Source organism: Podarcis liolepis (genome assembly GCF_965112155.1).
Source record: "Podarcis liolepis genome assembly, chromosome: 1".
In the NCBI taxonomy this organism is placed as follows: domain Eukaryota; kingdom Metazoa; phylum Chordata; class Lepidosauria; order Squamata; family Lacertidae; genus Podarcis; species Podarcis liolepis.
Window position 1 is genome coordinate 120,605,205 of NC_139554.1, and position 12,317 is coordinate 120,617,521.

At 45.2% G+C, this 12,317-nt stretch overlaps 1 protein-coding gene and 1 long non-coding RNA gene across 3 annotated transcripts in view; both read left to right on the forward strand.

Moving 5' to 3' along the window:
* GLS (glutaminase) overlaps positions 1 to 12,317 on the forward strand; it is a 74,448-nt gene that overhangs the window by 58,456 nt on the left and 3,675 nt on the right. For both annotated transcript variants that reach the window (XR_014517755.1, XM_083468660.1), the window contains exons 15-17: positions 5,447 to 5,508; positions 9,844 to 9,920; positions 10,022 to 10,085. Coding sequence is in view for 1 of the 2 variants with exons in the window: in XM_083468660.1 (XP_083324786.1) it covers positions 5,447 to 5,508; positions 9,844 to 9,920; positions 10,022 to 10,085 (203 nt within the window). In the remaining variant the exon portion in view is untranslated. The remainder of the gene's footprint in view (positions 1 to 5,446; positions 5,509 to 9,843; positions 9,921 to 10,021; positions 10,086 to 12,317) is intronic.
* On the forward strand, positions 1,024 to 3,967 carry LOC310691191. The gene is made up of 2 exons (XR_014518375.1): positions 1,024 to 3,334; positions 3,384 to 3,967. It is a non-coding gene; the product is annotated as an uncharacterized lncRNA (long non-coding RNA).

Consider the following 12,317-nt stretch of genomic DNA (forward strand, 5'->3'; position numbering starts at 1 on the left):
CAGAGCTCTCCCAGTAAGCTACTGATTCTGGTTCACCAGAAACACACTCACCTCAGACAGTACAGAATCTATTTTTTGCACATCGGCGCTAATCCCACTTTGAGCCGCATTAACGGGGGCACATCCTGTTAACAATAGGTGCCGAGGCCCTGCAAGGACAACAGCTGTTGCCTCATTTTGCTCTTGGATACTTGCCCCCTTAATACAGCTCACTTGGGAGCAATGTAAGATCCCGAGGCTGCCTGTGAACTGGTCAGAATGCTGCTTTGATTGTGACACAGCTGAAATCAAAGATTACTATCTTGAACGTCTTTGGAGATGGGCCAAGGGTAAACACGAAAGACGCTGCCACTTGGCTGCTGCTAATACCTTTTCTTTGAACAGCAACACGCAGAATTTAAGTCCGTTACAGTGCTCTGCAGATCCTGAAGGCCTGTTGGAAACAGGCCAGGAAAGCCATTGAGCAGTGCTGACACCAGGATCGTTTTATTAATGCCATGCTCTCGTGTGTGTTCTGCTTGCGTCAATGAGCCAGGGAGGGTGGGTTGTGTGTGTGCTCCGTTTGTGCGGTTTCAGAAAGTGAGATAAATTTGGTCAATTTTACTGAGCAGTTTTGCAGTTGTTGGGATGAGTAAAATAGGTTCAGCACAGTGATATTTTTTCTAGAAAGAGAGTTGCCGGAACTCACCATGAACACCTCCCTCGTTCTCTTAGAATGGCAATGGCGCCAACCTCAAAAGTGCCGGAACTCAATTCTGGCTGGGGGGGAAAAGACCTGGTTTTGTATAATCTTACCAAGATGATTAGGGACGTGGGTGGCACTGTGGGTTAAACCACAGAGCCTAGGGCTTGCCGATCAGAAGGTTGGTGGTTCAAATCCCCGCAACGGGGTGAGCTCCTGTTGCTCGGTCCCAGCTCCTGCCAACCTAGCAGTTCGAAAGCTCATCAAAGTGGAAGTACTGCTCCGGTGGGAAGGTAAATGGCGTTTCCATGCACTGCTCTGGTTCGCCAGAAGTGGCTTAGTCATGCTGGCCACATGACCTGGAAGCTGTACACCGGCTCCCTCGGCCAATAAAGTGAGATGAGCGCCGCAACCCCAGAGTCGGTCACGACTGGACCTAATGGTCAGGGGTCCCTTTACCTTTACCTTTACCAAGAGGATTGGCATTTGGTTAACACCTTTGTAAATGTTAATACCTAGATTTTGGCAAGAGAATCTTTGCCTTAGTGGTATCTTTGATTAATGCTGCTCTCCTGCTTTTTGTCGTGGTGATGTAAGGAAGAATTTCTCAACAAATGTAACATTTACGTTCTGCTTTCCTTTATTCCGCAGAGTAATCGTGTGGAAAGTTTAAAAGCCTCTAATATCTATATTTAATAATCAGGAATCTAAAGGAGTGGGATGCTATCTCAAAGATAGCAGGGAAGGAGTTGCCTGGAAAACAGACCATTCCGACATCTGTAGATCAAACCACAGTGACCTCGGGCAGAAAAATCTCAGGGAATTTAATCAAGCTCTGAGCAAAATTGATTCATTTGAGGAATTTGTTTTTGCATGCATAGCAATCCAGAGGCTAGGTGAGGAGGGAATTGCCCCCCTTTTGAGCTGAGAAGGAAAATGTGCATTTTAAGCGAAAACTAGACTGCCACGTTAGGAGTGATTCATTTGGGGAGTCTGAAACAGATTGGTGGATGAATCAGTCCTTAATCACAAATTCTCTGCCCATTCTAGGACAGCAGTTCTCAAACCTTTACCTTCACGACTAATAGAATATTGCTGGTGGAATATTGCTTATGTGTTTTCAAATACATACAGTGGTACCTCGGGTTAAGAACTTAATTCATTCTGGAGGTCCGTTCTTAACCTGAAACTGTTCCTTACTTGAGGTACCACTTTAGCTAATGGGGCCGCCCGCTGCCGCCAGAGCACGATTTCTGTTCTCATCCTGAGGTAAAGTTCTTAACCTGAGGTCCTACTTCCGGGTTAGCGGAGTCTGTAACTTGAAGCGTATGTAACCTGAGGTACCACTGTATATATAAATCGAAGCACATAGATGTAGTCTTGCCTTACTAATGCAATGGATGTGTTTCTGGGTTAAATAGAACAAAAACAAACTTAACGTTTTTCTTTTGTGCTGGTGTCAAAACCAGCGCCATATCAAGAAAATCATAAGCTGCTATGAAGGTTCCCTTCAAGTGGGAAATGTTTGAGGGAAAATCACACTTGCCCATGTTGTCTTTTGAAAACTATGAGCCTGAAGCCAGGAGTTACACATAAGGGATTGCAGGCTGAAAAAAATCTTATCATGTTTAAACCAAGAAAATGGTAACTAGTTGCAAAGCGGGTTTATGTGATATAATTGGCTTCTGCTTCTTGTATTTCGCATCCTTCCATTTGGCTTTCTTGGTCTCAGCTCTTTTTTAAAAAAAATCTTAAACATGAGTGCTATTTTAGATGGCAGCAAGAAAAATGCCTCATGCCATCGAACTGTTGAATGGATTTAGGAAATCATTCTGGCTTAGTATAAACTCGCTCTTAAATGTTGGAAGCAGCCTTATTGCATACACTGATCATCGGTCCACCAAGTTCAATGTTTTCTATACTGACGGGCATGCAGGTTTTCAGATTGGACTGCCCCAACCCTACCTAGGGATGCCGGTGACTTAACACGAGCCCTTCTGCAAGCAGGGCACATGCTCTCCCACCAAGCTGCTTCCTTACTATCACCAAAACTTGGGGGAAAATGGATTATTTGGCCAAGAGTTATTTGAGTCAATGTAATAATTGATTAGCCAGGCAGGGACATTTGACCTTTTGCGAATTCATCGTTCTTGTGGTTCTCGTGTCACTCTGCCAGTTCCTCCACTTCTGTATCTAAGCAGAACAGCGTCAAGGACTCTCTATTCCTTACCCACGCAAGGACGGAAGCTGCCACATTTTGAGTCAGTCTTGCAAATAGGCCAGGGTAGTGTATCTTTGCTGCCGTATCCTTGGCTTTGAGTTCTGCTTATCAGGGAGAGTTGCTGGCGATAATCTCTTTTTGCCAAGATAACACACTGGCAATTCAACAAATAGAGGCAAGCAGGCAGGCTGAGAGGTGAGCAGGCAGGCCTGCGCAGGGGTTGCACAAGGTGACAAAGTCTGGGACGAGCTGCGGCCCAATCCTGCTTCCTTCCACTTGGGAAGTGCCGTTCTGCTCACGGTTAAAGAGGAAGCAGGAACAGAAAACGAGAGGGTGGGGATAGCTCCTCTCCCCTGGCATCTTCATGTACAAAAGTCAGAAGGGAGGGAGCCACCTTGCATACAGGTTTCCATGTGTTCTGGAACATTGAGGTGTCAGGGTTCTGGAATGCTGAGGGATCAAGGTTCTGGAATGCTTGAGGTGTCAGGGTTCTGGAACATTGAGGTATCAGGGTTCTGGAATGCTGAGGGGTCAGAGTTTTGGAACATTGAGGTATCAGGGTTCTGGAATGCTGAGGTGTCAGGGTTCTGGAACATTGAGGTATCAGGGTTCTGGAACACTTGAGGGATCAAGGTTCTGGAATGCTTGAGGGATCAGGGTTCCAAAGTGCCTGAAAGCCGTGTGTGTGTGTGTGTGTGTGTGTGTGGACTCCCTTTTCTGTATATGTGGTGTCACTGGGAGGGGCCCACTTCCCACTAGCATGTTCCTAGTAGTGAACCCAAGTAGGGATCGAGTGGGTACTATTTGTTCTGGGAGATCCCTGTTTAAGTGGAACACACTATAGAGTGGTTCCTCTGGTTAAGAACTTAATTCGTTCCAGTGGTCCATTCTTAACCTGAAACTGTTCTTAACCTGAGGTACCGCTTTAGCTAATGGGGCCTCCCACTGCCACCGCACGATTTCTGTTCTCATCCTGAAGCAAAGTTCTTAACCCGAGGTACTATTTCTGGGTTAGCAGAGTCTGTAACCTGAAGCGTCTGTAACCCGAGGTACCACTGTAATTTCTTCTACAAATAGTGCCGGAGCTGGCTATGTGTTTTGGGGTCTCTGTGGGATGACTCTTAGAGAAAGAGCTTGTCAAAAACTCACAGGCTTCCTCTTTGGAATGGACCCTGCACTGTGCTGCAGTTTCCCAGAAGCCTTTGCATGGGTCACGCCTTACTGGAAACAATATGGTTGCTGCCATGTTTGATGCCCTGGGTCCCTTGGGAGGAAGGGTAGGGGTATAAATTGAATTAACTGGATAAATAACCTGTGCCTAAGTCCAACATGTGAAATAGTAAGAGCTTGAAAAGTGTGCTCAGCACTTGTTGTATAAAGCTGTCTCCCAATAGTTTCTGCCTGTCCTATGTTTAATTATCTTCTTTCACCCACTCTCTTGGGTCTCTTTAAATAATAAAATGTACATAAAATATAAATTTGCTACGAATGTGAATATATATTCTTTTTAAATAGTATTTTGGTTACCTTACATTGTATTGGGGTAGGGTTAGGGTTATAATGCCAATATATTTCTGGCAATATATTTGGCAACCAGTGTACCCCTTTGGTTTCAGATAGTATATGGGTAGATGAGTCAAAAAAGCCTGGGACACAAATTTAGACCAAACTAAGCCTCCTAGAGCACAATATACATTGTGGTCAGAATTGAGTATATACTTCCAGTAAAAGGTAAAGGTAAAGGGACCCCTGACCATTAGGTCCAGTCGTGGCCGACTCTGGGGTTGCGGCGCTCATCTCGCTTTATTGGCCGAGGGAGCCGGCGTACAGCTTCCAGGTCATGTGGTCAGCATGACTAAGCCGCTTCTGGCGAACCAGAGAAGCGCACGGAAATGCCGTTTACCTTCCCGGGAAGGAAATGCCGTTTACCTTCCCGCCGGAGCAGTACCTATTTATCTACTTGCACTTTGACGTGCTTTCGAACTGCTAGGTTGGCAGGTGCAGGGACTGAGCAACGGGAGCTCACCCTGTCGCGGGGATTCGAACCGCCAACCTTCTGATCGGCAAGTCCTAGGCTCTGTGGTTTAACCCACAGCGCCACCCGTGTCCCATATACTTCCAGAGTTAATGCTAAATACATTACTTCTGGTAAATGAGCTACTAGAGGGCTGTGGAAATTTGTGTCCTGGCCTTCGTAGACTCGACTACCCATGTACTATCTGAAACCAAATTGGCGGATTGGTTGCCAGAAGTTACTTTTTTGTTTTGCTTTTGCTCTCCTACCTCACTTTTAAATACAGCCTTTCTCAGATATCAGCTGCTAACCTTTCCAAGTGACAACTTTGGCTGTGTTCCACCGGTTTAATAGCTTTGAAGTTGTCCAGAACTAGAAATTTATACAGAGGCCAAGTTGCTGTTGATAAGGCTGACATGAAAGTTTGCAGCTGTTAGCATGTTTTTATATTCCCTTCTGAACCTCCCAGGAAAATAGAAAGAAAAAAAACCCATTATAAATCCCTCTCCCTTTCCCTTCTCCATTACAGGTGAAATCTGTCATAAATCTCCTGTTTGCTGCCTACACTGGTGATGTGTCTGCACTACGAAGGTAAAATCCATATTTTGCTTTGTGCCTCATTATGTGAAATGTGTATGCCATATAGGGTAGCAATATTTCAAGAAGTAAAAATCTGAGCGTTTTTTTTTAAGTTTCAAAAACGCGGACATTTTGCAAATTTTCCAAAAAAAATTCCCCCAGACGCTAATTCCGTCATTGGAATCCCGGACGTAAGGCAATCCTATATAATGTATATATTAAACCTGGCTGGGCCATGTTCAGAGACACTGTGAGCGATGGAAGATCCATTTGAACAATAATAATAGTCTTAGATTCCGGAGACACTCTATTCAAGGTGGAAAGAGGATTCGATTACTACATGGTTCCTTAATAATCATGTCTCCTGTGGGGAACCAGTGATTAATAATAATAATAATTATTATTATTATTATTATTATTATTATTATTATTTTATTTATTATTTGTACCCCACCTATCTGGCTGGGTTTCCCCAGCCACTCTGGGCGGCTTCCACAAGGCCAAAAATACACTAATATGACAAACATTAAAAACTTCCCTGAACAGGGCTGCCTTCAGATGTCTTCTGAATGTCAGGTAGTTTATCTCTTTGACATCGGATGGGAGGCCGTTTCACAGGGCAGGCGCCACTACCAAGAAGAAGGCCCTCTGCCTGGTTCCCTGTAGCTTTGCTTCTCGCAATGAGGGAACCGCCAGAAGGCCCTCGGTGCTGGACCTCAGCATCCGGGCAGAATGATGCGGGTGGAGACGCTTCTTCAGGTATACTGGGCCGAGGCCGTTTAGGCCTTTAAAGGTCAGCACCAACACTTTGAATTGTGCTCGGAAACGTACTGGGAGCCAATGTAGGTCTTTCAAGACCGGTGTTATATGGTCTCGGCGGCCGCCCCCAGTCACCAGTCTAGCTGCCTCATTCTGGATTAGTTGCAGTTTCTGGGTCACCCTCAAAGGTAGCCCCATGTAGAGCGCATTGCAGTAGTCCAAGCGGGAGATAACTAGAGCATGCACCACTCTGGTGAGACAGTCCGCGGGCAGGTAGGGTCTCAGCCAGCGTGGAGCTGGTAGACAGCTGCCCTGGACACAATTGATCTGCGCCTCCATGGACAGCTGTGAGTCCAAAATGACTCCCAGGCTGCACACCTGGTCCTTCAGGGGCACAGTTACCCCATTCAGGACCAGGGAGTCCTCCACACCAGCCCACCCCGTCCCCCAAAAACAGTACTTGTCTTGTCAGGATTCAACCTCAATCTATTAGCCACCATCCATCCTCCAACCGCCTCCAGGCACTCACACAGGACCTTCACCGCCTTCACTGGTTTTGATTTGAAAGAGAGATAGAGCTGGGTATCATCTGCATATTGATGGACACCCATTGAGTTTTATTGATTGATTTAAATATTTATAGAAATTAAAAATAAATAAATAAAATAAAAAATAAATATAAATTCTGGCTGCAGAGCGGCCACATCTGCCCCATACAGCCAGAGCACATGTCTTCCCCCCAGGGAATAATCCTGCAAACGGTAGTTTAAGGGCGCTGGGAATTGTCGCTTTGCGAGGGGTAATCTAAGGTTCCTTGGATTATTTCCGGTGAACCATGACTTGGCACTGAGCACCAGTCGGTTCCTTTGAAATTGACCTGACTTACCTAGAGAACTATCAGTGTACATAGTTTCAAGGTTTCGGGGGATAAGATTGAGAGGAAAGTTTCCAGGTGTCGCTTAGCCATGTTTCACACTTCCCTTCGAGCCTCCCAAGAAAAAAGGGGGGCCATTTATATATGGTATAAATGTGATTTAAGTGCATTGTGTGCATGTGACCGCTGGCAATATAAATTATTTTTTAATACCTAATATTGCGATTGAGATGCACACTCCCCACAACCCTGTTTGTGCTCCATTATTTTAAATGAATACTGTTGGGAATGCCAGGAACCTGTTCCACAAAGCTAGTACAATTGCGGGTTTTAAAAAGCATACCAATTAAAGCTTTCATCAACTAATTCTGCAGAGCAAGTGATTAAAGCTTCCAGAGCCGTGGTGAAAATATTACAGGAGCGAGATTACATGCCCTCTGCTCGTCGTTTAATTTTTTTGCCTTTGTTTTGAAACATTCCAGCCTTTCTAGTGTATGTGCATAACTAATGCTGCTCTGATGTTACCGTATTTTTTGCTCTATAAGACTCCCTTTTTCCCTCCTAAAAAGTAAGGGGAAATGTGTGTGCGCGTCTTATGGAGCGAATGCAGGCTGCGCAGCTATCCCAGAAGCCAGAACAGCAAGAGGGATTGCTGCTTTCACTGTGCAGCGATCCCTCTTGCTGTTCTGGCTTCTGAGATTCAGAATATTATTTTTTCTTGTTTTCCTCCTCCAAAAACTAGGTGTGTCTTGTGGTCTGGTGTGTCTTATAGAGCGAAAAATACGGTATTTTGTTTTACAAGCCAGGACAGTGCTTGAATGCAAAGGGGGGGGGGGCAGGCTTTTCAGAATGAGCGGAAAGGAAAGCTCTTCACACAGAGCCTCCTAGCAAACGCATTACAATTTGGATGACTGAAACACATTCCCCAGTTAATGGCCCGGTTAGCTAAGGCATGGCAAACACTAACCATAGTTAAAGCTGTGGTGTCTGGCAGATGAACACTTAAACCTAACTTTATTATATCGAAGAATACAGTGATACCTCTGGTTAAGAACTTATTTTGTTCTGGAGGTCCGTTCTTAACCTGAAACTGTTCTTAACCTGAAGCACTACTTTAGCTAATGGGGCCTCCTGCTGCCACTGCAACGCCACTGCGTGATTTCTGTTCTCATCCTGAAGCAAAGTTCTTAACCCGAGGTACTATTTCTGGGTTAGCGGAGTCTGTAACCTGAAGCGCCTGTAACCCAAGGTACCAGTGTGTTTAAAAACACCAGCAGCTGAGCCTTGAGAGAGGTTCAAATTCCCCCACTTCCCACTCTTTATTCGAGCCAGCCCTGCTCAAATGCTGCTAGCCACATTTAACTATAGTTGAGCAGGAGGTCTAGGTTTGCACATAACACTAAGCTATGATTAATGTTAGCAAAGGCTTATAAAGCAACTACAAGCCTTAGTTAATGAGTGAATTCAACCAGAATGAGTTAAGCCGCGAAATTGGGTTCACACAACACTTAAATCATGGTTTAATAAACCATGGGTTTAGCATTAAGTGCAAACCAGGTCAGTGGGTGGTGCCCAATGCTATAATAATAATAATAATAATAATAATAATAATAATAATAATAATAGTTTTATTTGTAACCAGCCCATCTGACTGGGGTGCTGAAGCCACTCTGGGCAGCTTCCAGCATATACCAAAACATACCGTATTTTTCCGTGTATAAGACTAGGTTTTCCCCCTAAGAAATAATGTCCAAAATTTGGGGGCGTCTTATACACGGGGGCCATCTCCCCCCGTTTTCTTAAAATGGAGTCCCCCCAAATAGGGGGTGTCTTATACATGGGTGCATCTTATAGAAGGAAAATTACTGTAATTAAACATTAAAAACTTCCCTATACAGGGCTGCCTTCAGATGTCTTCTAAAGGTTGCGTAGCTCTTTCTCTCCTTGACATCTGATGGGCGGGCGTTCCACAGGGAGGGCACCACTACTGAGAAGGCCCTCTGTGGCTTCACTTCTCGCAGTGAGGGAACCAGCAGAAGACCCTCAGAGCTGGACTTCAGTGTCCAGGCTGGATGACAGGGATGGAGATGTTCCTTCAGGTATACTGGGCCAAGGCCGTTTAGGGCAGGCATCCCCAAACTCGGCCCTCCAGATGTTTTGGGTCTACAGCTCCCATCATCCCTAGCTAACAGGACCAGTGGTCAGGGATGATGGGAGTTGTAGTCCCAAAACATCTGGAGGGCCAAGTTTGGGGGTGCCTAGTTTAGGTCAGCATCAGCACTTTGAATTATTCTCAGAAATGTACTGGGAGCCAATGTAGGTCTTTCAGGACCAGTGTTCGATTTCCTAATGAAAGGACTCAGTCAGTGAAATGAGGAAGAGAGGCATTTTTTGGTGAGTCCCCCTTCAGCCCTCCTGAATCTGCCTCCAGAAGGAGCCGCCAACACTTTGTGGAACAGATTTGGGAAGAGGGCAGAGGGGGAATTGCCCAAAATGGCCTTCCTCCCATTCTGCTGACAAAGTTCTTCCATCAGCATATGGAAAGCTTTAGATACCAATCGATATATTTTGAACTTCTAATTTTTGAGCTTTCCTCTTATCCAAGGCTTAGGAAACACTAGATGCTTGGTTCTGCATTATTTGGGACTGAGCTTTTTATCCTCTTCCCCCCCCATTATCCTCTCAAATTTTAATAAAAATTTTATTTATTTCAGGTTTGCTTTGTCAGGCATGGATATGGAGCAGAGAGACTACGATTCCCGGACGGCGTTGCACGTAGCGGCTGCGGAAGGTTGTGGCAGTGAATAATCTCTGGCATTTCTTGTTAACATTTTAGCGTCGTTTAATATAACGAGTGCATAACATTATCCTCCTCCTCCTTGTGTTTTGTAGGTCACGTAGAGGTAGTTAAATTTTTGCTGGAAGCCTGCAAAGTGAATCCTTTCCCCAAAGACAGGTGAGCTTCTGCACTTGAACATACAGGGGAGTATTCGCAATTAAATTACGGCAGCGCTGGCTTCGTGGGCGCTGTTCTCCGAGGAATTTGTGTGCTGAAAAGGGGGTATTTTATGGGGAACGTAATGAGAATTCTCTATATGCAAGCCAGGCGGCTGCTGATTCTGCTATTAGGGAAGTCGGGAGGAAGGGTTCTGGGCTTAGTTACAGAATATGCCTAGTCTACATGTGCTTGGGAGGGAATCAAGGCAGTGAAATATTATTATTATTATTATTATTATTATTATTATTATTATTATTATTATTATTATTAGAGTTTCTATACCACCCTATACCCAAAGGTCTCAGGGTGGTTCACAGAAAAGATCACAACATATATAATCATATATATTATTATTGTTATTATTATTATTTTTATTATTTATTAGAGTTTCTATACCACCCTATACCCAAAGGTCTCAGAGCGGTTCACAGAAAAGATCACAACATATATAATCAGAATAAAAACAACCACCCAATAATATCCCCAGAAAAGAGCCACATTTAAAGGGCACAGAATGTCAAACAGATCAACCAAAGGCCTGGTTAAAAAGGAACCTTTCTGCCTGGCGCCTAAAGGTGTGTAATGAAGGCACCAGGCGAACTTCCTTGGGGAGAGCATTCCATAGACAGGGAGCCACTGCAGAGAAGGCCCCGTTCTCGTGTTGCCGCCCTCTGGACCTCTCAAGGAGACACACAAAGGGCCTTAGAAGATGATCTCAGGGTCCACATAGAAAGATGGAAAGAGGTGGTCTTTGAGGTATTGCGGCCCTGAGCCGTTTAAGGCTTTATGGGTCAAAACCAGCCCTTTGAATTGGGCCCGGAAACTAACTGGTAGCCATTGCAGTCGGACCAGGATCAGTGTAATATGCTCAAACCTTCTTGTTCCAGTGAACAACCTGGCCGTTGAATTCTGCACCAGCTGAAGTTTCTGAATCTTCGGAGGCAGCCCTACATATAACAACACTGCAGTAATCTAACCTTGATGTTACCAGAGCATAGACAACAGTAGTTAGGCTATCCTTGTTCAGATAGGGGCATAGCTGGACCACCAGCCAAAGCTGATGGAAGGCATTCCGGGCCACCTGAGCCTAAAGTAGACATTGTGCTCCAATATTTTTTTTTACATTTTGTCAACATGCTTCCCTGTACAAACTAACAGACTCCTAGCCTGGTTTTGTGCAATGTCAGGTGTCCTTAAGCCTATTTAATTCAACGAGCTTTGGCACATCAAACCATTCCTGCATTGTTTGCGCGTTAGACTGGATGACCCTGGGGTCCCTTCCAGCTCTTAGGATTCTGTGCACAGGTCAGACTGTGAGTGAGACAAAGTACCGTATTTTTCGCTCTATAACACGCACCCGACCATAACACGCACATCGTTTTTAGAGGAGGAAAACAAGGGGGGGAAATTCTGAATGAAACAGTGGATGTATCATTTTTTTTGCCTCATGCTGTGGCCACAGACATGTGATCTGATGGTGAAATTGGGGTGACCCAATGCAAAAATCCTGAGGATCCATGTGGATCCGTGCTTTGTAACCACGTTTTAAGTGGGAAGGGAAGGAAAAACACAGAAGGGACAAGGAGCACGAGAGGGGTGTGCAGAGAAGCAGCTGGCTAAGAATGCAGGAGAGGGGTTTAACGGGAGGGAGGAAAGGAAGGCAAAAGTTTTCCCCCACCCACCCAGCCCTCTCTCTCTCTCCCACCTGCATGTTTTCCGGCTGCCTGCGAGTCCCTAAAATGCTTCCCTGGACGCAGCAGCACCGGAGCACGGAGAGGAATTAGAAGGAAGGACGCGATCCTTTCCTTTCCCCTCTGCTTGCCTGGAGGGGAGGGGAGGTGCTCTTTGTTCCGTTTGAGCAAACAGCAACCGAAACAGAAGAGGGTGGGCAGTAAGACCCCGAGGCAGAATGCAGGAAAGCAGCAGCTTCCTCTGTTCAGGCACGATTTGATTTTTGCCTGATTTTTGCCCCTGCACTCGGGCCAGTCGGCTCCAGGGACCACACATTCACTCAATAACATGCACAGACATTTCCCCTTACTTTTTAGAAAAAAATCTGCGTGTTATAGAGAGAAAAGTACGGTATTTGGAATGTCCTGCTGTTGAAAGGTCTGAGACATATATCCATACTCAGGCCATCCTTGGTTTATTATAATCAACTTTACTTTGAGTTTCACCTTCGGTTTTATT